General features: G+C 44.6%; 1 protein-coding gene across 9 annotated transcripts in view; it reads right to left on the reverse strand.

The window, feature by feature from the left end:
- Positions 1-26349, reverse strand: part of LOC129191056 (neurobeachin-like) — a 249397-nt gene that overhangs the window by 54989 nt on the left and 168059 nt on the right. For all 9 annotated transcript variants that reach the window (XR_008573133.1, XM_054794030.1, XM_054794029.1 and 6 more), the window contains 4 exons: positions 10866-10983; positions 10676-10778; positions 8913-9028; positions 5957-6069 (listed from right to left, as the gene is read on the reverse strand). Coding sequence is in view for 8 of the 9 variants with exons in the window: in XM_054794030.1 (XP_054650005.1) it covers positions 5957-6069; positions 8913-9028; positions 10676-10778; positions 10866-10983 (450 nt within the window). In the remaining variant the exon portion in view is untranslated. The remainder of the gene's footprint in view (positions 1-5956; positions 6070-8912; positions 9029-10675; positions 10779-10865; positions 10984-26349) is intronic.

Here is a 26349-nt window from a genome sequence, read left to right on the forward strand (position 1 = left end):
TTTGGTCAGAAAGCTAAGGATGCTGATAAAAAGGATGTTTGTGATATAACAACACAGTTGGACTCAACAAGATGTGCTCCAGATGTGCTAACTGGAAAATGTAAAAAAACAAAAACAAAAACAAAATGCATACATTTCCGCCATTAACCAAAAAACCGGGGTGTACGTCCTACTGTGTGTCATTTATGGTATGCGACTTATTTATTTATTTGTTATTTATTTTACAAAATTAAAATTTGCATTTAAACTATAAAATCCAACATGTCTTGTCATTTATCATTTCAAGCTCCCGTAACGTAACGGTAACATTGTACTGGCAAATGGATTTTAATGACGTTTTGTTTTTCATCACAATCTGTCTGTGAGAACTGCATGGAGTTTGCTGTAAAAATAAAATCATATATTCGTATATTATAACATCCACCAGCCACTTGATTAGGCACACCTGCACAACTGACTGTGATCCAATCAAAGTCACTCTTGACTCAGTTTGAATTGACACTGTCAGGGAGGTTTTGATTTCACACCCTGTTTATTGTTGTGCTTGTAGTTTGCTGTGGTGAACAACAGTTAATATTAGTTGGCACTCGGCTGTGCAGGTGTACCTAATGTCGAGTGTTTTCGGTATCAGGGTCTAGTCGTCTGACGGTGTCATCCATTATTGAACGCCAGGGCGTAGCGAGCGGTGTGAACTTGTGGAGTTAAGAGCCGCGGGGTTCCAAGGACAACTGTCAAGCGATGGGGGCTGTGAACTCATGCTAATGAAGGCAGCTGAGGCCTGTAAACAGCATGGGAGGATGTCAGCGGAATACATTACAATACATAACTGTCTCCACGTGGCCGGAGGGATGCTCACGTGGCTGACGGTCCACGCCAAGCACACACACACACAAACTCAGACATAAACACTGGATGTTTTTGGCCCACCTGGTCAGCACCAAAAGCTGAGCAATGGGAATGATGGATGGACCGGACCCAACAATCTTGATTAACGACATAACTTTTTCTGTGTTTCACTTCTTCATTTTCCTATAAGTTACATTATTGCACTAAATCTGACATACAAGGACTTCTATCTTGATTTTCAAGAATTTCCAGCACCTCGCAGCTGCGGCACACATCCAACATATCATATACACATCCAACACATCATATACACATCCAACATATCATATACACATCCAACACATCATATACACATCCAACATATCATATACACATCCAACACATCATATACACATCCAACACATCATATACACATCCAACACATCATATACACATCCAACACATCATATACACATCCAACATATCATATACACATCCAACATATCATATACACATCCAACACATCATATACACATCCAACACATCATATACACATCCAACATATCATATACACATCCAACATATCATATACACATCCAACACATCATATACACATCCAACACATCATATACACATCCAACATATCATATACACATCCAACACATCATATACACATCCAACACATCATATACACATCCAACACATCATATACACATCCAACACATCATATACACATCCAACACATCATATACACATCCAACATATCATATACACATCCAACACATCATATACACATCCAACACATCATATACACATCCAACACATCATATACACATCCAACACATCATATACACATCCAACACATCATATACACATCCAACACATCATATACAACTACCTTGAGATTTAAAGACATACAGTATTATGCTATACAGAGACAGATCTGCTCAGATTAAATTCAAGGCCCACACAAGACCTGCTTCTTCCTACTCCTTTTCAGACATGATTGGGTTGAATTGGGCAAGTGTGAACATGTGATGTACTTTAATGTGACTTTGTTAAGCATGTTCAGAATAAACTCAACCACCCCGTCTCCCATTACGATTGCCATTAGCATCATGTACCTTTAAGTAGACTTTCTGGCTGAGCTAATATAAAATGGTAATTCCTTCAAAAGCCAATCAGTTTTCAAAGCTTGAATACAAATAATTACAAATCCCAGCATTTCTGGAACCTGCAGAAATCTGAACTTAACACATTCTGTTTTTTCCCAGCATATTGAAAGGCTTGCCCTGTTTGCATACGTCTTTGTCAGCAGAGCAGAATGTGATTCACATTCGAAACATCTGAGCAATCTGTGGCGTACGGCCATGACAAAGTGCAGTGTGGAGTCAGAAAAGAGATTTGCGTCAGGAATGTGAATGTTTTCAGGTCACTGAGCTGCAGCATGAGAGGGAGTGGGAAACATGTAAACCAGGCCAAAGTTTGTGCTGAAGGGAGCCGCTGTCTTCCCCTTCACGATCTACTTAGACTCTGAAAAAGACGACAGAAAGCCGTCAGGCCACAAAGAGATCGAACATCTGAGTCGGAAGTGTGCACTCGCACAGCAGAAGCAGTGACAAATGAACACTCTTTTGCTGTTTGATGATTTGCCAATTTTGTCGGCAACCGTGATGTAACAGGTCAGGGAGAAGAAGCCCACTAACGTGGACACTTGGAACATCGACACTTCAGTGACTGACCAACTGGAGTAAAGATTGAAAAAAGTAGAAAAGCACTCGGAGAACGCAGACCTCCGCCAAGCGCCATAGTTCCGCCCACACTGCGATTTACACCATAAATATGAGTCCGACATGTATTTCATCTGCATATTTACATTCCTTGACCATGAAGACATAGCATGAGCAACCGGATTCATAAAGATATCAATATTAGTAGTAGTTATTCACAGAAATTGCATTTTCACGAATGGCGCTTTTCTTCTGGATCTCCAGTAGCGCGGCAGCTTTTGAAGAGACAACAAATCCGTTGGCACACTCCACATTCCACAGTGTCTATATTGCCGTTGTTAAATATTATGGTGTTTGTGGCTAAAAATTGCAAAGCCCCCCTATTTTTTTCATATTCTGGATTATAGTAGCCGGAATGATTCCATTATCTGGATCAGTCTTGGATAAATTCCTGGATTCAGACGGTGAGCCGGATCAGCCCCGAAATGCACTCGGTTCTCCCATTTCCCAATTCTGACAATTCCTGAACATTTCATCCAAATCCATTTGAAACTTTTCAAGTTATTTGGAAGACAAACAGACAAATGCCGGCAGAAACATAACGAAACATAACCTCCTCGGCGGAGGTAAAACATCCAGGAACGGAATGAAAACACGGCATCAGTCTGTACGCAGTCGGAATGGAGCAATGGAACTTTGGTCTTCGTCATTAATCCATTTCAAAAGGTCCAACCAAACTCGAAAGCCGAATAAATGTTTCCCATATGAAATCATGAACTGTAAATGCAATGAATCCATTCCAGATTTGGTAATTAGAGTTTTATCGTAAAACGCATATTAATGGCAGATGCAATGGAGAAATGAACATTGAACATGTTCTACCTTTGTTGGAGACTAGCAAACACAGAGATGAGTGGCAGGAGGAGGGGGAGGGATGGAAGGGCCACAGGAGAGGTCGTTAAACTTACCTTGTGTGTGTGTGTATGCTTTTATTCATTTATTTTTTTATCTATTTATCTATTTTATTTGATTCCTTTTATCGGGGATACCCAGGGGTTTGCTCCGTGGGGGCAGGTGCTGGGTGTTACATCTTTGCCACCCGGCTCGGCCTGGTTGTGTGGGGCGGAGCTTGCTGGGTGGTGGAAGGCAGCCCCTCTCCTTTCACGCATTTCAGTGACAATTACACGCTCACCCACTCGTGCACCTTTATATACATGCAGACATGCACACATCCAGAGATACCTGTACACACGTATGTGTACATATGCACACTCACAGTACACACGTTCTCCCCACATTACTCACTGAGCTAACCGGGTGTTATTATGTTGTTGGTTTTATTACAGCGACGGTGATATCAGCAGTATGATTCTAGTTTTTACAATGACGTTATTGTTATTATCAGTGACTGTTTCAATGCAGTATTATCATTGTGATCACTATCATAGTTCATCATTTCATTACTACTATTATGTGACTGTTTCAATGCAGTATTATCATTGTGATCACTATCATAGTTCATCATTTCATTACTACTATTATGTGTGACTGTTTCAATGCGGTATTATCATTGTGATCACTATCATAGTTCATCATTTCATTACTACTATTATGTGTGACTGTTTCAATGCAGTATTATCATTGTGATCACTATCATAGTTCATCATTTCATTACTACTATTATGTGACTGTTTCAATGCAGTATTATCATTGTGATCACTATCATAGTTCATCATTTCATTACTACTATTATGTGTGACTGTTTCAATGCGGTATTATCATTGTGATCACTATCATAGTTCATCATTTCATTACTACTATTATGTGTGACTGTTTCAATGCAGTATTATCATTGTGATCACTATCATAGTTCATCATTTCATTACTACTATTATGTGACTGTTTCAATGCAGTATTATCATTGTGATCACTATCATAGTTCAGCATTTCATTACTACTATTATGTGACTGTTTCAATGCAGTATTGTCATTGTGATCACTATCATAGTTCATCATTTCATTACTACTATTATGTGTGACTGTTTCAATGCAGTATTGTCATTGTGATCACTATCATAGTTCATCATTTCATTACTACTATTATGTGTGACTGTTTCAATGCAGTATTGTCATTGTGATCACTATCATAGTTCATCATTTCATTACTACTATTATGTGTGACTGTTTCAATGCAGTATTGTCATTGTGATCACTATCATAGTTCATCATTTCATTACTACTATTATGTGTGACTGTTTCAATGCAGTATTGTCATTATGGTTTTTCATATTATTTTGTCCTTTCCGTCAGGGTCTTTATAGTTTTCACAGACATTTGCTTATGTCGTCCTGTTTGTTTCTGTTGTTCTGTTATTGTTGTCACAATTAGCCTCCATTTCAGTTGTCGCAATTGTCTCTATTTTCCCCCTCTTGCCCCACACGCCTCCCTCTGCTTTCTTTTATCTCCTTCTCTGTCCCCTCCTGCTCCGGACCGGCCGCTTTGCATAACAATAAAACATCAAAGTCAAATTAATTCTCACACTTTTCCCCGGCAGAGCACATCTGTTGAGCATGTGAGGGCATTTGGATCAACAATACCATCTGCCGTCATGGCTGGACAGGACAAGAAAAACTTCTCTTTAAAGGCACTGGCCCGTCTCACTTTCTGTAATGTGTCTCCCTGAAACCGTCCCCTCAACCTGTGTTAAAAGTTCCTACCTTTACATTCAGATCCTATTGTAACACTTTGCTACCGGTTCTTCCTTGAATCCAACAGTGTTTCTAGTGTGTCTAGAGACCCATACGAGCTGTTCTGTAGATACCTAAAATTGGGATTACAAAATATGCATTTACTGTAAATGTAGCGGGGGAGCCGAGGTGTTTACTTTGTAACGTAGTGAAGGAATAGAACCTTTCAGATTCGTTCATTCATTTTCAGCTCGGATACCAATTGTAGTTCGGCTGTGTGGAAACACAATGACACTAAAGATTCTTGATCCTTGGATTGACGCACACAGAAATGAAAAACCTTAAAAGGCAACTGTGAGTGATGCCACACTATTCACCACCGCAGAGATGATAAAGGACTGCAATGCCAGCCGCTGTAAACGAGTTGGGATCTGATGCCCAACAAAACAGCAGCTCATTTATTTGACGCACATTTAATTGACCCAAACTCATTCTGTGATGCACCGTATTTTTGTAAAATGCACTTTTGCTGTTATACTAAAACATCAAGTTCAATTTTTCTAGAAAGCTACAGTATGTTTGCAAGTCATATCAAATAAAAGCATCAAGTGAGCATTATGGGACAGCACATATCGGCCCTTGGGCCATTATAGTTTCGAAACGGTGACCCTCTTCATTATCTAGTGGAGTAGCCTGGCCTAAAGTCTGCAGTACCTTGGAGAGATCTCTGAAGTTGGCCGGCAGGGTGAGGTCCAGCTCCTCTGAGTCGTAGCTGGCCAGAACCCACGGAAAAATGGGATACTGGCTGAGGTCGTTGTAAGTCCGGCCTGGACACATGGAGAGACATCACAAATGTGTCAGTGATGAAAGGCTGCCATGGGGGAAACCGCAGGGGGTGAAAGCGCGGCAGACTACACCGCAGGCCTCCACCGCTCGAGAACGATCAGCATGCTGCATTCCGACAAGCCCGCAAATCTCTCAGCCTTTAACGAGACGCACTTCCAGTCTCTTGGGGAGGATGATGGTGAGCGCCAGTGTGCTACATGGAAATATTTAGTGTGCTCCTCGTGCCGCCGCCCGCTGAGTTGCACTGTATCAGCCAGCAGAGGGTCAAGCTCCACTCCGCACGTCTGCTAGTTTGATCCGCGCGCTGACCAGATGTGAGCGCGCTCTGGCAGGCGTAGGAATATGGCTTTCAGATGGCAAAACGTGTCGGAAGAAATCCGTGGGAAGACGCGGGAACACGTTTTAAGTCGATGCTTTTGTTTTTTGTGGAGACGCGAAACAGCTGCGGGGTCAAGAGTGAGCTGTGATGCTGAAGACACTTTGTTGGATTTCTGACCGCTGCTCATAATGACAGCAACTAGAAACGATGCACATGAAGTAGAAGGCTTGGCCTTGTTCAGCGCTGATGACGCTTTCTTCACAAGTACCGGGGGACACGACTGCAGTCAAACGCTTGCGGCTCCAACAGCTTCCTCTCGCCTGGAAGACTTCCTGCAAGATGTTGGCGGGCGTATGTGGCAACTTTGGTACGGAAGAACCGTTGTCAGGTCAAAGATCACAGTGCTCCAAAGTTCTTCTTGCGGTGTGACCCGGGAACAGAAAAGGGCTTTCCCCAAACCGTTCCCTTCAAGACGGAAGTAAACAATGACAAATTAAGATCCTGGGACAATTCATTTGTCTTAATTGATTAGGATTAGTCCCACAATTTTTGCCATAATTCTCCAATTAACATCTCTATTCAATTAGGTGCGCAGTCTACCAAAGCAAATAACCACGAGGGGGGCAAACTTTTTCACTTCTGACACGATACCGGTGTTGCAGCCTTGGGCATCATCCGATATCAATATGAATGTGATATCAGCGGGAATCATACATGACTCATTTTGTTGTGTAGAATGTTAGAAAAGGCTTTATCAAGTGATATTAGCCACACAGAGAACACGCCAGCAACAGATGCTATGAGGAAACACTGACCCATTTACTTGTTTGTGCATGTGGGGTGCAGCTCTATGGCGCGTAAACACAAGGTGGCCAGGCTGGGGGGGCTCAATGAAGCGTTTAAACTTCACATTCCTCACCACCAACACTGGCGGGCTCTTTTCTGATATAGCTAATGACATTTTTCATTCCCGTAGGAGTTTCTCACGCTTTGCAAATGTTTGGGACAGCGTTGGATGATTGGGGGAGCCAGAGGCTTGTTTGGCGCTGTGGTCTTTTGTGATGCTGCTTCAAATGCGGGACGAGCTCGGTCATACAAAAAAAAAAACTGCCACGTGGCCAACATCACTCCTGCTCCTTGCTACTTGTTAGCAAGTTAGCACACATTGTTGTTGTGATCATGTGGGTTCCACCCGTGCTGCTGAACAGAAGTCCCAGGGCAGAGTCTGGAATGGGCAGCTTGTATCGGAGGTTTTAGATGGCTCACCAAGCTCACCAGGAGAAAATTGGACCTTTACAACAAAGTATCAGAACTTGCACTTCATAGAACACAGCTGTTTTTCATTTCATAAAAAGATAATAAATGGGACTACGAAGTATCTGAAAACAATTTGAAAACATTTTTGAACTAAAGTGAATTATTATTCTTATTTTTGGTTGTCCCCTTAATGAGCATCATGTATTAACAAAAAACTCATGAGCCACGAACCTCAACGCACGTCACTGCTAACATCTTCCACATACTTGCACCAAAAACTACTACTAAACTCCTCTCGTGCTACAGTGACCTTTGCATTTATCATATCCGCTGATTCCGTTGTGAATGAAGCCCTCTGTGGGGGTGTTAGGTGGCCAGCGGAGGCTGAAAGCATTCAGGTTGTGATGAGGAAGAAGCTGCATCGGTGTGGAGCCAAGAGTCGTGGTGCTGGCGTAGCTGGTGTCGGGGGGTGTCAGGATGTTAATAATAGTGGAATAGTGGTTAATTAGAAGACCACTTCCCCTTCGCACCCCTTCTCAGCACCCCACACCCGCCTGTCTGCTTGCTTTCTGACATGGCTGTCAGCTCGGGTCATTACCAGGGATTTCTAATGAATTTTCTGCATGTTTTCTTCTGTCTGGCTTCCATCTAATTAGCTGACAATAATGTATCGAACGCGAGTGCGCAGAGGCTAAATATAAATATGCATGAGCGCTCAGCGAGACGGAGGATGACACCTCTCAGACTAGCGCGCGGCCCTCGCTCGCCTCCCCTGTTAGCTTCACTTCAGATCAGAGAGTCGACTGGCGAGCCTTCACAAGTGCACAGACGCACTCGTGTACGCTCTCAGGAAGCCTAATTATCCCGCCGAGTGTGCTGCGCCGACTCGCACGCTTCAAACAGCAACACTGAAGTGTGTTGCGGCAGCGCCGTCGACGACCACTTAAGGACGAGGCGGAGTGGCGAAGAAAGGAGGCCACGGCTGAGCGCTCTTTCTGCGGTGCTTTGCTTATTGATGGTGGCGGCGAAACCTGCAGTCATGAGGCTCTTACGCTTAAGATACACATAAAGATAATTGGTTTAAACATCACACTTTCCATTTCGATAAAGTCTTGCTGGAAAAGGAAGAAAACACATCAGAATCAATGAAGTTGACTGGCAGCTATACGGTTTTGGAACATCTCTCAAGGAAGATATAGTCCAAAACTTGTCTCCGTCCTAAGTTGCATACGTTGTACACAGCCTTACCTGCAACGGTGTTGAGGAACATGAGGTACTCAAAGTTGGAGATCTCTCTCCTCTGCCAGCGCTGCGTCATGTTGGACGCTTTGAAAAGCTGCCGAGGGTTCGCCAATGAGATTCGCCTGGAAAAGCACAAATAAGACGCAAATCGGTGGTAACGAACGCACGAAGCGGAGAACATGACACATTCAATCTTGATCACGGGACACATCACAAGGATACGACTGACTGGATGAGGAAGCAGGGATCGAACCGCCAACCTTCTGATTTCTGGACCACCTGCTCACACTTTTCAGCCTGCGAGCTACTTTTAAAACGACCAAGTCCCAAAGATCTACATCCTACTATAAGTATAGAAAATACATATATTTATTTGAATCAAATATGAGTATGTATTTCTGTAGGTTATACATGTATATCAGGCGTGCACGCACCTTTTCAGCATGCAAGTACAAGTAGATGATCTACTCTTTCTATAAAACATATCACATATATAAAATCTAAATGGTAAACTCTTAAGTTCTATTGTAAATATTCATGATTAGTATTTCACATTCACATTTCAAAGTTTCCAGGTCATCAAAGTAGTTGCTATCATGATTCACTTCAATATGGAAATAAAGATCATTCCACAGAAGTCCTGAGTAGTTGTGTACTAGTGAGTGAGTACTGCTAATATGTCAGTCACATTAGCTACGTTACGTCCATTAGCACACACTTCATGTATTACATCCAGTTAGCATTTGCTAGCAAACATTAGCCATGTACAAGAATGGAAAATGATGATGCAGCCCAAGTCAAGACAACATATTGAAAAGGTTTCACCAATGGGCACATTTTTAATGTCATCATGAAATAATAGTTTAAGAAGCCAACGTGTAGAAAACACTGATTTCTGTAGTAGAGTTCATGACGCCAAGCAAAGCCAGTCAACAATACACTTTTTTTCTACATAGCTAGCCGCTACAAGTGAACAGATAACTTTAGTTATAGATATAGACATCTTAGAGCAGAGTTAGTTCATCCATCATCACAATCATAAAGATGAAAGTTGCATCTTCGTGTTAGCTTGAAACGCTGCGGGGAGCGAGCGCCAATCAGGAGGGGAGTTTAATGTCAGCTGACTGATGTCATATGACAACTACAAAGTGACGTTTACGACATCGACCCAAACTATCTTGGCAATCTACTGGTAGCTCGCCATCAACGTAATGGCCGCCCTGCGCATCAGTCAGTCAGGAGAGTCTGACTAGACGTCTTACGGTCCCCTAAATTTGTGATGTCCAAACTTTTTACTTTGAGGGCTGCATAGAAAAAAATGGAAGATTGCGAGGGGCCACTTTAATATTGTATTTTTTGTTTACTAAACGTGCAAAAAAACCTGAAAACAATCCAAAGTAGTTGAAGACATGCTCAACAATTCCCTAGCATAAGCCTGCAAGTATGACGGCTTTGCATTTCAGTTGGTTTTCTCATAAATCTTGTGTGTTATGGTCCTGATCCCTAAGCATTTGTTTTCTGATGTGGGCCATTTTTAGTCATTTATTTACGGGCCACAAATGGCTCTCGGGCCTAACTTTGACCACCCTGCCCTAAATCTAAATTCCTCACCTTAGCAAGACGTTTTGGACAACTGTATGCTTGGAACTTTGGGGATGGCCTTTCGGTTCCCAGCGCTCAAAGAAGGCACATGAAGGCTTGCAGGCATGAGTTTACTGTGCAAGAACCCATCTAACACCTCTGGCTGACTTGGTAATGGTGTGACCCACCTGTCTTGAGGTAGTCCATAGCTGGTCCCCACTCCCACTCGGGGAAGACTATAGACCGCTTTCTTCACAGTGGCCTGGTCGGGAAAGTTGAAGAGGACCGATGCTGTCAACAGACACGTTGATATATTCCTTAACAATAACATACCCACGATATTTTCAACATTACGGCACGGTGCGTCATGTGACATACTCCTGTTGGCCATGAAGACCTCCACGGCGCTGTTCTGCAGGAGGTGGCGCCTGGAGAAGACGGCACGGATCTCGCTGAACATCCATTTGCCGTGGAGACCCTCGGTGTACGCCAAGACCTGTGAAACACCAGGGTGTTTACGAGATGGACACGGCAGCTCATGGCGTGGTGCCTTCAAGGCTCAATGCATTGCGGTTGTAAACATGTGGAATTTAGGGCAACGTGTTGTGGAGATTTACAAATGTTGGACAAACTGAATTGTGTTTGTGTTTTTCTTTCACATTAAAAGGCTCCAAATATTTGTAGTGTAAAAGTGTTTAGTGATGCTACTGGTTTTATTTTGGTAAGCTTCCACTTCCTGTTAATGCTCCTATTGCAATGTGTTTCCTTTGACTGTTGTGCGTTTGAGTCGCAGGTATTTGCGCTGTTTGAGAAGACCTGGGCTGCTATGCTAGCTCCTTGTGCTCGCCACCGATCGGCTGGTTGCTTGTGATCCAAAGGTCAGCGTGTTATATTCTAGTGCTTTACAAAGCCACCCCCCAGGTGTCACCACCAGAGCAAAGCCAGACCCCATGTGGGGTGTGACACGTTCCAAAAAAAGAAAATCAAATAAAAATCAAAAAGAAAAGCGATGAGGACGGCAGACAAAGGTTGGGTCCTACAAAGAAAACTAAGACCCCCCCACCCCCTTTCCATCTCACTTCTCTTGGAACAATCTTGTCCTGAAGGCCGACCTCATCAGCTCTGGGGGGGGTCATCATCACACACGCATTCTGGTGTGAGAATAAAGACGTAACAGAGCAGCAAGGTGGTAAAAGCGTGCGTGTGTGTACGAGTGTGTGTGTACGTGTGTGTGTGTACGTGTATGTGTGTACGTGTGTGTGTATGTGTGTACGTGTGTGTGTGTGTATGTGTACATGTGTGTGTGTACATGTGTGTGTGTGTGTGTACGTGTATGTGTGTACGTGTGTGTGTGTGTACGTGTGTGTGTGTGTGTGTGTACGTGTATGTGTGTAGGGGTGTATGTGTGTGTGTGTGTGTACGTGTGTGTGTGTACGTGTGTGTTTGTGTGTGTGTGTGTGTGTGCGTGCATGCGTGTGTACGTGTGTGTGTGCGTGCATGCGTGTGTGTGTGTACGTGTGTACGTGTGTGTGTGCGTGCGTGTGTACGTGTGTGTGCGTGCATGCGTGTGTGTGTGTACGTGTGTACGTGTGTGTGTGCGTGTGTGTGTGCGTGCATGCGTGTGTGTGTGTACGTGTGTACATGTATGTGTATGTGTGTGTGTGTGTGTAGGTGTGTGTGTGTAGGGGTGTACGTGTGTGTGTGTGTGTATGTGTGTGTGTGTGTGCGTGTACGTGTGTGTGTACGTGCGTGTGTGCGTGCGTGCGTGTGTGTGTGTGTGTGCGTGTAGGTATGTGTGTGTCTGTACATGTGTGTGTGTGCGTGCACGTGCGTGTACTGCGAGGAGGAGTGAGATGTTAAGCTAGGTCAGCTGCGATGCTAATGCTCATTTCAAACAGAGACACGCTGGACGTGTGCGGCGGGAGCACACTCCTCCTCCTTAATTTCTCCACGGAATAGCCCGGGCCCGACCCCGACGCCACCGCCAAAATCTCTGGAGCTCAATTAAAATTGGATTAGACGAAGATGGCGGATGTGCAGAGCCGCATCCCCTGATGCTCTCCTCCAGGGTAATGCCCCCCCCCCGGCTTGACACCTCTGCAACAACCTCCCATCCCCGACTCAAACAGTTGTCATAGAGACAGCATGGCCCAGAGGGGCGGGGGCTGCTTGGTAAGAGAGGAGGCAGGTGAGGGTCGCTTTTATCCCCCCCCTTGTGTCGATGGCCAGATGTGGTATGAGTACCGTGCATAATGCTGAAATGCATCATGGGAAGGTTTTGCAGCTCGGAAGGGACGTGAGGGACGCACGTGAACGGATTTTCAAGTCATTTCGTTTTCCCACTGGAAAGAATGTCATTGAACTCATCTGTTCCAGGGTCAAACTGTTTGGACTTTTTCAACGGGATGCCCTTCCTGACGCAAGCCTTCCATTTGGGCTTGGGACCCACACTGGACATCTGTAATGGCTTGGTGTTGGGGCCCTGGCTGGGGATTGAACCCGCGCACAAAAGGTAGCAGCAGGGTGCCTCAGTACACCAGCAGTTCTCCACAATAAAACTACGATAAAGTAAAACCAAGTTGCTATGATTTCCATGCTAGGCTATGTTATTGCTTGGCAGCGGTGTTTGCGTGTGCACAGTGCAGATCATGAAAGGTAATTAAAACTGCTCGTTAATATCATCACTTGTCATTCAAACAGCAAAACAGTAGTTGAGTTGATTTTCAGCAAAGGTCTCACAGGATTTGGTGCCATCACCCGTGATTTTTATAGAAACGTTTGGGTTGACATCCAAATTGTCCCACTTTTGGGGCGCTGAATAAAATAGGGAATATACTGTAAATGGTCGGGAATCGAACCTGCGCAAAATATGCAGCACAAGGGCACTAAATTACCACGACAATCTCCTCACCTGGCTCCTCTGTGCCGACACACATTTTCACTGTTTGATTCTTTCATTCTCGGGGTTCTTTGATGAACTGCGGGTTGAGCTCCAGTTTGCGTGCCTTCTGGCGTGCCAGCCCGTCACCATCTCTGCAGAAGATGTTTTCACTCGGCACCGCTTCCATGGCACACATTGCACAAGCTAATCATGGGGCCTCGGGAGAGGTTTGCCCCTTTCAGAAACATCTTTAATGGGTTACTTCTGAAGCGATGGCTTCTCAAGTGAAAATAATACTATTTTTAGCGTAGCACCGTGTGTCCGCCCAGCCAAAGCCAACATTTCTCTGGCATGACAAAGCGCAGGCCAAAGGGCTAGCTGTCAACAAAAGGGAGGCTAAAGAGGAGGGGAAAAAAAGCTGATTTCAAACAGCCGCGATCAGAAGATTTGTCATAACAACAAAGCTTTTCGGTCTGGAGCGACACACGGGGGCCCCTGCAGACTTGCTGCTTTGACAAAGCCCAGCCCTCATTTGAGTTTTTATTTTTTTTGAGGCCCAGCTGTAAAAAATGCCATTTAATGAACCTGTCTGCTGAAGCTGTCCCCTGCCTGTCAGAGGTGTCAGCCGCTGACGAGCGCCGGGACGGCCGCCTCCAGTCGCAGACAGGCCTGCCAGCTGGAGGCTTCGGCCCCAATCTAATCACGCCACCAGGAAGGGACCGGCGCTCTGCTCTTGGTCTGTCACGCTCAGGGCTGGGGGAGCGGCGAGGAGGAGGAGGCGGAGGGTTGATGGAAGGGGTCTGCTGTGGCCGACAAGCCCGGCCTTTTGTTTCCACGCAGGTCGCCCCCTCCTCCCCCCCGTGCACGCTCATTAGGAGGCACGTGCGCATGCGCCTGGCCCGCCAGCTGCAGAGAGAAATGCCTCCGAGACGCGCACGATAACGCAATTTAACATCCTCTCCTTCCTCTGACAGAGGCCGGCCTGCATTGCGCTCACACGACATCCCGGCCGCGCAAAGTGGGGACGTTGTGACGGATGCGCCGAGGAGGGGCACGGGTGACGCCGGCGTTTAAACTCGTACGCGACAACTGATAGAAAAGCTGCTCTGTGCGTGCGGACGGACTCTAATCACCTGCAGCAGCTTTAGGCCGTGTCCACAGAAATACTTGAAAAACACACCTTCTTGCTTGTGTTTAGGCCTCTCGTCCGCACGCAAACAAAAACGAAAACGGAGTTTTGGAGAACTCCAACTGGCCAGAGTGGAGACGTTCAAGAAATCCAGCTTCAGCGAGTGAGTGTGTGTGTGTGTGTGTGTGTGTGTGGACAGGTAAAACAGAGCTTCTTGTGTCATAAGATTCAAGATTCAAAAGATTCAAGAGAGTTTTATTGTCATGTGCATGGTAAAACAGCAGTTATACCATGCAATGAAAATCTTATTCTGTTCATTCTCCCAAGAAAAGGAAACATGTGGTGCTTGTTTCATATATTATATAAATATATTCTATACTGGTGGTAGACGGCATGCGTATTATGTGGGGGCATTTGTCAGGCTTCTGATTGGTGAATGTGTTTTTATGTGGACATTCAGTTTCAAGTCCACTGGTGCGGATGGAGACTTGCGTTTACAGCATTAGCTACGTATTGGCTAGCACGCTGTGATGGATGTTAGAATAAAAAAATAAGAATGCATTGCCTGCACTTTTCTTCTCAATAGGAAAATAATCCAATTCAGCACGACTGATGTTTCAGTGAGAGAGCGGAGCAGTTTGACATGGTTCTGCCACAGCACCCTCACTAGCCACATTTGTCTAATAGGCTTCCCTTCTGCCGTAAAGCCCCAAGAAAGCAAGGCCGGCTCACAGGACGCTGATGGAAGGATGAGGGGAGGGTTCTTTGTGGGTGATATGGCGAGGGATGGATTTCACACAGGCTGTGTGATGAATACAGACAACAATGACTGCGCTTGTGTAGCGTACGTCTAAACGCACCACGGAGTATTTGGGCCACACTGAAAATAAAACAAAAAACCCAGAGATTTCGAGAATGAAGTTGTAAATTTAGGAGAAACAAGTCACACATTTCCCAGAATAAAGTGGTAATATTACGTGTGGGGGGGGGACAATACAGCATAGCTGTTCAGCTTCAGGCAAGGCACGCTTTTTTTTTCTCCGTCCGTCCGCCTCCTCCACATGCCCAAGGCCAACGGTCACAAAAGCCCCCCCTTTCATAGCTGTCTCAGGCGATGCCTTTAAGACTTTACTCTCAAAATCTCAGGTTATTTTAAAACGCCATCGTATCAGGCATCGGCTGAGACAGCTACGAAAAGGGGGGACTTATGTGACCTTTGGCCTCGGGCAAACGTGGTATTACAACTTTTTCTCTCTCGTAAATTCAGGACTTTATTCTCAAAATTGTTTTTTGTGGCCCTACCACTCCGTCGCAAGGGAGCGAGTGGTGTGATGATGTGGCTTCATTGGGACAACTTCTGTGGCGCCCCTGAGTTGCACTCTAAATGCTATGCTCCACATGCTAGCATGCCTTTCGTAATACTGCAATGAGCTGTATGAGAAATTTCAAGTCAATCCCACCTATGGGGTCAATTTTGGGGGGTTAATAGCAGCGCCACCATGCGGTGTCTGTCACAAAAATAACAGCACAGGCAACGCAGTGGGGGTTCATGTTTTGACAAATGTTAGCTCCGATACGACAGATATTCAATGATGAAGCAACTTATCCAAGATGGCCGTGCATTGTTCACAAAGACAAAAAGCGGATTGTCGTGGATCATCCCTTGGTCCATGCCCCGCCTTTCTAAGTAGGTTGGTGGCTTTCAATTGGTGGAGTGCTTTTTGCATAATCCTGCTAACTACAAAGCTGGATTTACACGACCTGGTTCAAGCGACACAATTCAGTTGTCTTTCGCTCCCAGGTGGCACAATTTGTGTGTCATGGCGGACCACACACACACAAACAAGTCATGCATGGACTGTTCATTCAATGCAAGTTCTATGGGATACGGGACACTTGAATACATAGAAATATCTGCCGAAAATAATGGCTTTGCAGTAAATACAGTAGAAGGGCACTTAGGCTACAGAAACGTTGCCTAACAGGCAAATAAAAATAATACTATAAAATTCTACCTTTGCTTCATTTTTAACACAGTCATCTAAAATGGCAAAAGCATCTCAATAAAAAGTATAATCAAATAACATTCATATCTTTAAAAACGGATAAACATAATTTTTTAAAAATATTGAATTACACATAATTTCATATAAAATGGTACATAAAAAAAAAAAAAACGTACTTAAGTTTTCGGTAACTTTTGCGCAGGTGCTTTGAACGTTTAAACCATTAGCATTTCACTTGGTAAAGTAGAATCTCAGTCAAATAATCCACAAAATCACATTCATCCTTTTCCATCCTGCAAAGACTTAAGAGCTTCAAAGCACATCTGATCCTCCCCAAAGTGACGGTTATGAAGTGTATTCCAAAATATGATGCATCAACACAAGTCCCCTCCACTCTGGATGAGGCCCGTACACAAGTTGAGTAAAGTAGCAGGTATTGGTGGTGGGGGGGACAAGATATGAGATTTGCATAATCAGTGTCACTCTCCATTTGGAAGAGAAGCTGGAGTGTGGCGAGATGACACGGCGTGGCTGCTCTAGCAAAGACCAGTGGGATAAAACGGATGAATATGCATGAAATACGCTGCCGCTTCTCTGCCCCAAACGTCCAGCCAGGTTTGTCAATAGCATTTACGTCAAGCACGCTACTTCGTGCACATTAGCCAGCCCTGCAGCGCTGATAGGTGGGCGGAGATACTCTTTACTTTGTTGGAATATTTCATGGCTGCTTTGAGAAAAAAAGGCTGAAAAACAGGAGGAAAATCCTCACATGGACTTTGTGATGAGATCTGAAGGTGACTGTAGTTACTGCCAATGCTCTAATTACAGCCTGGCCGCTTATTTACCGAAACCTAGCAGGGGACACCCGCAGAGTGGTTGTTATTTCTGAAATGTGACAAGTCATTCAGCAGTAGAACGTAGGTAAGTTTCAGGAAAATATCGGTCCCCAACTAAAACAGGGAGGAAAAACAGCTTTTACATTTCATCCACAAATGAAATATGAAAACAACTACACATCAACATGAACACAACAAAGGGTTGTTTTACATCAAAATAACTATTTACAAATATAACACCATCAGCTATTTACAGTTTTCACATTTGGAACTAAACTGTGTGTGACACCCTGTTGCTAATTATGATGAAGTTCTTTTACTTGCGTGTTTAACACCCCCCCCCCCGTCAGTGTAAACCTATTTGCGCATGCTATCGTTTGCTAACAAGTAAACACACATCAGCAAAGAACTAAAGAGGCAGGCTGTCCACACACTGACGGCTATCCAAGAAGACATTTAGAGAAGACATCGAGCAGATAAACAGCTTGAGGACTTTTAGTTTAAGAAGCTTGGCGATATACGAGGCTCTTTTCTGCAAGCTCTCTCCTAATGGGACTTTTCCAGAGACTTGTCAGCCTTAAGATGACTGAAATCTTCCTGGCCTGGACGGCGGATCTTGCAGCTTCCTCCGGCTGCCATGGCGAGTGCCAAGCTGATCACTTTGGATTCCACTTATCTTTTTTTTGTGGTGGTGGTGTGGGAGGGGAGGAAGAGCGAGGAGAAAGAACGAGACAAGGATGGAGGAGACGGGCGGCGCTGATGGGCCATGAGCGCCTCGCTCGTCCTCGATTAATCTTGTCTGTCTACCTTTTTGCTTCGGCGGCGAGGTAATAACGACGCCCTCATCCATTATCCTTTTATCCCCCTCTCATTCACTGTCTGTTGCTTGATAATGTGTTACACATTTGTCCTCCTTCAGGTAATTCCTGCTGTCACCTGCAGTGCATTATGCTGCGAAACAACAACAAAAAACCAACACGGCCCACATCGAGCTGGACGCCCTGTGAGGATTATAACGGGCGACACCTCCGGGATTCAGCCGGCATCAGCAGCATCATTTTTGAACACATCCGGTGGAATTAGCTTGACTTATCTGTCACAAGACATTCAGGGACACGGGGGAAAAAGGTGGAACAGGTTTCTTATCGTGTCCTCCATAAGAGGGGGGGTTGTAAATGTATGCAAATACGGGCCTTTTGTCACTCAGCCTCATACCTCAGGGCTGAACGGGCATTGCAGGGCGAGGGATGATCATTTCTATTTTATCCGCATGTAATGATGGCGTCAAAGTCTTTTCACCAAGGCTAATCTCGCAGCATGAGGAAATGTATCAGCTGAGGTTAGCTCGTTAGCAAGCATCGGGCTAAAAAAAACATCACGTAGGAGGCATCGATGTAATTATTTTGACTTCCTGTAGCCGCCGCCATGGATTCCTTACATCACTCCTGATGCACCTTAGCAGATCCAAGCTGGAGGCTTGTCCATAAAAACACCAGCACGCTAACGTATTTGGGCCTTTTGCTCACAGGTAAATCTCACTTTTTGGTCACTGAAGGCTGAATTTTCAAATAACTCCCCCCAGTGTCGATGTCGTGCGTTATTGACAAAACAAGCTTTCATCATGGCATGACAGCACAGAAAAGGCTAGCATTAGCACCTGATGAACTGTTTACACAAGAAAACACATTCATTTTCTATACTGCTTGTCCTCATGCTGGAGCCTATGCCAGCTGACTTCAGGCAAGGGGCGGGGTACACCCTAACTGGTCGCCAGCCAATCGCAGGACACACAAAACAGATACAATAAACAATTTTTTAAAGTTTAGTTTGTTAGGTTAGGTTTGTTAGGTCCTAAAGTGCAAACATTTGAACATATTGAGTAAATAAAATAAAATATTAAGCAGAAGTTTCTGACAATGGAAAAGCTGTTGAGCATCCACTTAGTTCTTCGCCAACTACTGGACTGGCTCGCATACTGCAGCGTTTCATGTCTTGTTTTTATGACACCTTCTCTTCATGATTCTGGTTGGCTATCAAAGCCACACAGACATTACAGCACCACTGGGAAATATGTGTTTTATGTGGAAAACTGTTTGGAAACACCACTAATACGGAGACATTGGACATTTTAGTGTTTTTAAATGTGGACAAAGGTGGACACAAGGAGAGATGCTCAAAGAGCTACTGCACGTCCACAGAGACGACAAACACCGACCCAATCCAGTGAAGGATAAATGAAGAGCGATGGTTTCTCCAAAGACGTCTCTCGTGTAGCCCAGCGGGGGATCCGGGCCGGCCATCGATGGTAGGATGGTATCAGGATGGTATCAGGATGGTATGATGGCGTGTGTGTGTGCTCCTGCCCAAGCCCACAGCCCCTGACGAGCTGTTTGGCGTGCGGTGATTAGACTAATTACATGGGATTAGAGCACATTCATGCAACATGTTCTCTCAAGGGTTAGTGACCCCCACCCAGTGTACCTCCTCCCTTTTTGATGTACGTAAAACCTCCACAAAACAGAAATGGACAGGACGCTTCAATAGGTACACCTGTGTGGTCAAATGACATCCGATACAAAAGCTGGACTGAAAATGTCACCTTTAAATAAGAAACTGTTGTGGGTATTAGTTTCACAGCTGGAAAACTGCGTTGTGTGCTGCACTTCTAAAGACTTTCTCTCCATGCGCATACACAAGAATGCAGCCAACACGCTGACAACCGCTCTTAATGTGATAGACAGTAACATTAATAAACACAGTGATGCTACAAAACTGACAAAGCCAAACATTAGTTGTATAAAGTGTATAATTTGGATTTTGTCAACAATTTTCACCAAATTTTCCATCGGTTTTCGTACACCGTCTTGGTTTTCATAGAGTATCACACGTGACAAGCTGGTCCGTCTGCTCTGTACTGTATCGTTCTGCAAAACCAAAATGTGCCCAGACAAATCGCCCTCCATGTTGCTGAATCGGTGTCAGCAGTTTTTTTTTTTTTTGTGCGACTGCTAAACAACCCGCCACGGGGCCAAAGAAAGGTGCGAGTGCCAGCAATTTGATAAAGAAGGCGAGAAACAATATTGAATTCAATCTCGCCAAGATGTACTGGAAGTCCGCATCAACAGTAAGTTCCATCCATTCCTCGTGTTTGGACTGTCAAACTGTAAACATTCTCTATAAAATGTATTTTTTGTTACTATTTTTGGGTGATTGACATGATTTCCTTCAGGGAACTTTGCCTCGGTTTACGTACGTTCCAGTTTTCGTTTGACCTTTTGGAACAAATGAATCTTGAAAACCGAGGTGCCACTGTGCATGCCAACCTTTGCAGAAAATAAAATAACCAATTCTTCAATACAAAATGAAAATCCCTCTCTTACTTAATCTAGAAGAACACAATCCAGACTCGTGGTGTTGAGTACTTCTCATTTGAATAAAACCATTTTAATATCAGGTTTGTCATCTCTGCTCACACGCTTTGAAAGGACAGCATTCCTTCAAGAAGGTGGAAAAGCTCCATTTCCATTTGTAAAAAGTCCAAATGAGATGGAAGGGAAATGAGGCGTAGAATATGTGTTTTTAATACAAACGCTCCCCCAATTGTGCTAAATCCATTCCCCCCACAATGGGCGAGGCAGCCGGACTATTTGTATGTGTAATAATGGTCTTAAAGCGGCCTTATAGAGACAGAATACCAAAGAGGCTTACAGCCGCGGCTCCATGAAACAGTCCAAGGGGCTGAGGATGATGAAAGAAGGTAAAGCTGGAAAACGGCCTTCTGGGATCGGCGGGCCTTATTGTACAGAAGTCACATCAAATTAATAGTGAGGGCCATTTGCAGCCTTTCTTCTCCTCAGCTTTTCACAACGGATTAAGCTATGAAATCTCAGAAATGACTAAAGCACCTATTAGGCTTCATGCTCCCGCTTTCTTCTTCCTTGGCTTTGAAAGTCGCTGAATGCGAGTCACGTAACTTGTTTTGTGCACTTTAAAGTGTTTCTTTTTTGGGGGGGAAAAATAGGCGTCATCGTGTGAAAATGTATGCTGCCACTTTACACAATATTCTCAAAGCAAACGCTCGTTTTCTTGTTCCCATCCACACCCAGTCCGTTACTGAACTCACTAAACTCATCGTACACACGCTAAAGTCTTTTTAATGCGCACGCCAACTCACTCGGATCTTTTTCCTATTTTACAATACCAACGTTTCTTTCCCAACATTGCAAAGAAGGAAATGTTCCTGATTAATGACAAAAGTACGCAACTCAAACACAACACAATATCAAATTGTTCGACTTCATCTGTACATTTTCTTGACATGTACCATTTAAAGATGTAAAGTCATTTGCAAGGACCCAACAAAACAGCAGCAATTTCAGTGGTTGATCTCAGCTGATCATCAGTGATCATCTGCTGACCATTTCGACGTTTTGCAAACAAATTGAATTTATGATGGGGGGGTAACTGGACCTCAGAAAAGTCCTACTCGTCTTTTGGGAATAATTACCACAAAAGGTTAATACTCACTGAACTGAGGGCTCCTGTGATGTCACAAATAAAGTTTTATGCAATTTTATTGTCACGTTCTTCCTTGAAAAAAAGGCACAAATTCCAAATGATACAGTATGACCTCATGAACGTTGGACTTCATGTTGTCGTGTTTATTTTATTATTTGGGTTTTTTTTGCTGTTTGTACAATTTGCCAATTTGTACGTTGTATATTTGACCCAAATGTGCGCCAGTGTACCTGACGTAGCTGTCCCCTTATCCTCCACTTGCCAAACTTGTTGTCCCGCCTTTCACGGAAAGTACTTTCATCAGTGTTCCGATGAGGGGGTGCAGCACCACCCGTTGTTATGGCATGCTCTTGGATCTTGGATCTAAGGTTCCGTTTACACTGCAGGGTACGCTGCCCAATTTGGACTTTTTGTTCAAATCCGATCTCTTTTGTGGTCGTTGGCATTACCAAAAAATGCAACTTGTCAACGTGAAAGCAAAGCGTCCCAGAAGTGATGCACGACGCCATTTATGAAAGTTAACATTGCCTCAATTTGTGATCTTCTTTGCACATTTGAGGCCATTTCAGGGATTTTGTGCAACGGGACTTAATAAGTTAACCAAATGAATAAAATCAAGAAGAAAGAGGGCAAGACTTCTGGCTATGGCCGTTCAAGGACAACTTGAACATCTGTTCCGAGGTGCATGTGGGTGGGTGTCGGAGCCAGGGGTGGTGGGACATTGATGTGAGTCACCTCACTGACACTTTTTTGAAATCATTTTCAGATGACAAGAATAACTTTTGCCTACATCGGTGAGTATCTTTATCCAAGTCACATGGCTTTCGATGACGTGCATGTGGGCTGTGGGCACCTCATCGTTCAGACGGCATCAGCTGGGATACGTAAGGGATCTATACATTTTACAAGCGGGGGAGGCCCGAGTAACATTTGAAAAAACTGGAATTGTACTGCTCACACGGACATAAAAAAACAGGTCACATATGAGACAAAAACAAAAAGCAGAATAGAGCGGCAGTGTGCACGTCGCCTTAGCGTGTACGTGTGGAAACGACACTACGGGCTGATGTGGCAGTGCAGCCTTGAGGCATGAAGAGTGAGCATTGCTGGGGCTCCATGCACTCCTACTCGCCCTCTCAATGGCTCTTCAAAGACGCAAAGGGAGTGCATGAATTGTAATTATGGCTCCTAACAGGACTCCAGAGTGCTCCAACGACGGCACTTGAGAACCAGGTCGTGTGGAGTTAAACGGCTGTCACACACTCAAAGCTGGCTGCCATGTGAACAAACCAACAAAGGCTGGACTTGTCCACTCGCCGAGCCCTCTCAGCCACTTTGCCTCTCCTAGGAGATTAGAGATAAACTTTAAAAGCTTTAAAAAGCAACTTTTTGCATCTTTTAGTTGAGTCGTTTTGTCTACTTCTCTGCTTACTGCTAAAAACATCAACAGCAGCTTTGTGGCTTTGACATAAATGACATATTTTATCAGTAATTATCAAGCGAGGGATGGTAGGATTTAAGGCAAATGGGGAGCAGGGCAGCATGAGAGGGGGAGTTGGAGATCCGATAATTGGTACCACCTGAGAAACCAACATAAGAGCAGATTATTTCCCGACCTTTCGGAATAACGGAAAGATCATCTGTCCTTCCCCAAAATGCTTCAACAACTCAACCAGAGGACCCCTCAAGTCCTGCCCAACTTCCCAAAGGCACTCCCCCACCACCCCAGGAGGAAAAAAAAAAAAAACCTGCAGCGTGACGTCCCCCGTGCGTGACCCTTGTTCAAGTCCTAATTGGATTGTGAGCCGCAGTGGAGAAACATTTGGCCATTGTTCATTCAGCTGCGCTTTTCTTTAACATTCCTTGCGCTAGTTTGCCTCCCCAACAGCTGACAGGGAACTTTTCAGTTTTCATAAGCAAAACCTTTTTTTATTTTTATGTTTACTTGTTACCGAAAAGGGCAAAGCAAAGCGCTATAGTGGAGGTTCACAGACTGCTATCGTGACAGGTTGAAACAAAGCGCAGTGAAAGCCATTGTGTTGCCTCTCAATGCAGTAATGGTCTTAAAATGGATACAAGCGAACCACTATGGAGCCCCCGACTGGGCTCTGAGCGGGAAATGATCACATGACGACTTCACTCATCGGATCACTTGAGGAATTTTTGCTAAAAGACAGTTTTGTACAAGGCAGGCGTGTTTATATTGTTTCTTACCAAGCAACATGGCCGGCTACGGGCCTGGCACGGCACTACAGCATTTTCTCTTTCTGAAGGCCCATGTGATCCTTTTATGGGTTTTCTCAGCAAAAAAAGACCAAAAAACAAAAAGTGTTTTTACAAGTCGCTGCCAGGTAATGGTACCCTCATAGAGGAGAAACAGTACCTTAACAATCACATCAATCAAGCTCATTACCCCCGCCACCGGTCTTAAAAAACATAATGAAAATAATTACAATAATATCTCATTAAGGGAGGGAATGAGAGACAAGGGAGAATTAATAGCAGACAGGTGTACAACACAGCGCAATTATGGAAGCTGAAATTAGTTCACTGCCTGGAGGCAAACACAGGAGAAACAGGAGGTTGTGTGCATGTGTGTGTGTGTGCGTGTGTGTGTGTGTGTATGTGGGGGTGGTTTCTAGAAGGACTGATGGAGAGAGGCAAAAAAAAGAAAATAAAATAAGAGTGCAGAATTGCAAATAAGCAAACAAAAATGTCTTAAATGTGTAAATTAGGGCAAAAACTAAGAGGCGAAAGCAGCTTTTCCCCCCAGACTGCTCGCCTGAGATGAGAAGGGCGCGGTGAAACGTGATCAAGGCGAGCGTGGAGCGGCGCGGCAGGCGTCACCATGAACACTCAGCCGGCGAATGGCAGCTTCTCCTTTTCCAGTCAATCACTCATTACTGAGCCAAGCGCTGCTGAGGACTGCTGCCTCGCTTTTTTTGACCTATCATATTACTGCCTCGGTAAACGCCTAATCCACACACCCTCACCGCCACCCCTCCTTCGTTACACGGTGTCAACAGCCGACACCCTCTCGCCCCTGCCTCCAACACCCCCCACCCCCTGCAAAAAACACGGAACTGACAAATATAATCATCTGGAAACAAGGTAGAAGGATGCAACTCTATCCGTCGGTTCGCTGCTTCCATCATGAGTGTTTATTATTACTACGCTGGTTGGAGGTCGACTGTGCTGTGCAAAAGTCTCGGGTCACCCCTAGCTAGCATATTATAGTATTTTAAGTCTCAGAGGTCTCAGTGTGTCAGAGATCTTGATGAAGGCTTGATGCTGGAATTTAAAAGTGCTTTTTGTTAGCCTTGCTGTGAACACGCCGTTATGCGTGTCTGCAGCTTTAATGCTAATGAGCTCCATGAAACATTATTGTGCACTCTATCTACTTTTTACATATACAGCGGTGCCTCGGTTAACATCCTCCCGGGTTAGCACGTTTTTAACATCCAAAATTTTCACTAAGATTGTGCCTTGGATTTCGTTACGCCCGCTTGGTTGGCATTCAAAAAGGGCCGCGGGCGCCCTATTTAGGGCAAAAGCGTTTGTTTGTATCAGAGATACATGACATAACAAACACACAGACCACACAAAAGAGAAGGGCGATGGACCTACCGAGACAAGGGTGCAAGATCTTCGAATTTTACGGCTTAAAGAGAAGACCATCGTCATTTCAGAGGTGCGTAACCAACACACGGCCGCGCTGTGTCGGCACGAAATGACCCCGCTCCCGCATGACTTATTTACACCTTGTCAGGTACTGTTTACATCTAGTGCACGACAATAGTACGTGCGACACGCATCGTTCCCACGTGGTTATGCACCACTTGGCACATCTGTGAAGTAGTGGTGGTGTTATTTGGTCCCGCTGATGATGGAATTTCCTCACATTCCGTGCGCTTATATGCAGGTTCTAGGGACACCTATTACAGTTAGAACATCGTTAAAAAGTCTTTTTTTGCATAATAGGAGACACTAAAACAGTAAATAGTAGGACAAAAAGTTAGTAGTATTACACAATAATGATTAATGTTAATAATTATAAAATGTATTTTCCAAAATCTGTCTAAATAAGTATGACTGCTGCCTCTTCTGGCCTTGGGCTGATCCTGAGACAGCCAGCGCCTGCAGGCAGGAAGCTGCACATCAGCACTTCTTCTTCAGGTCCATCACTTCTCTGGCTTTCATGGTGAGCCTGTTGTCTGTGCTGTTCTAATAGAGCCCAGTGAGATCACTGCTCTAATGAGCGCAGCAGATGAAAGCCCAGCAGGACTGAACAACTTGACACGCGCACGCGCGCACATGGGCAAGCTTGCACCAATCAGGGATGATTCGTGGGATGTTGTTTAGGCAAACAAAAGATAAAGCCACCCGGGCTGGAGAGATGTAAGCCAGATGAAGCATCTGTGTTTTGTGTTTTCAGCCGGTTGCAAACAGCAGAAAATCTTTACACCGAAAACGATGCACTTTAGACGACAGT

Source organism: Dunckerocampus dactyliophorus, chromosome 12 (assembly GCF_027744805.1).
Source record: "Dunckerocampus dactyliophorus isolate RoL2022-P2 chromosome 12, RoL_Ddac_1.1, whole genome shotgun sequence".
NCBI lineage: Eukaryota > Metazoa > Chordata > Actinopteri > Syngnathiformes > Syngnathidae > Dunckerocampus > Dunckerocampus dactyliophorus.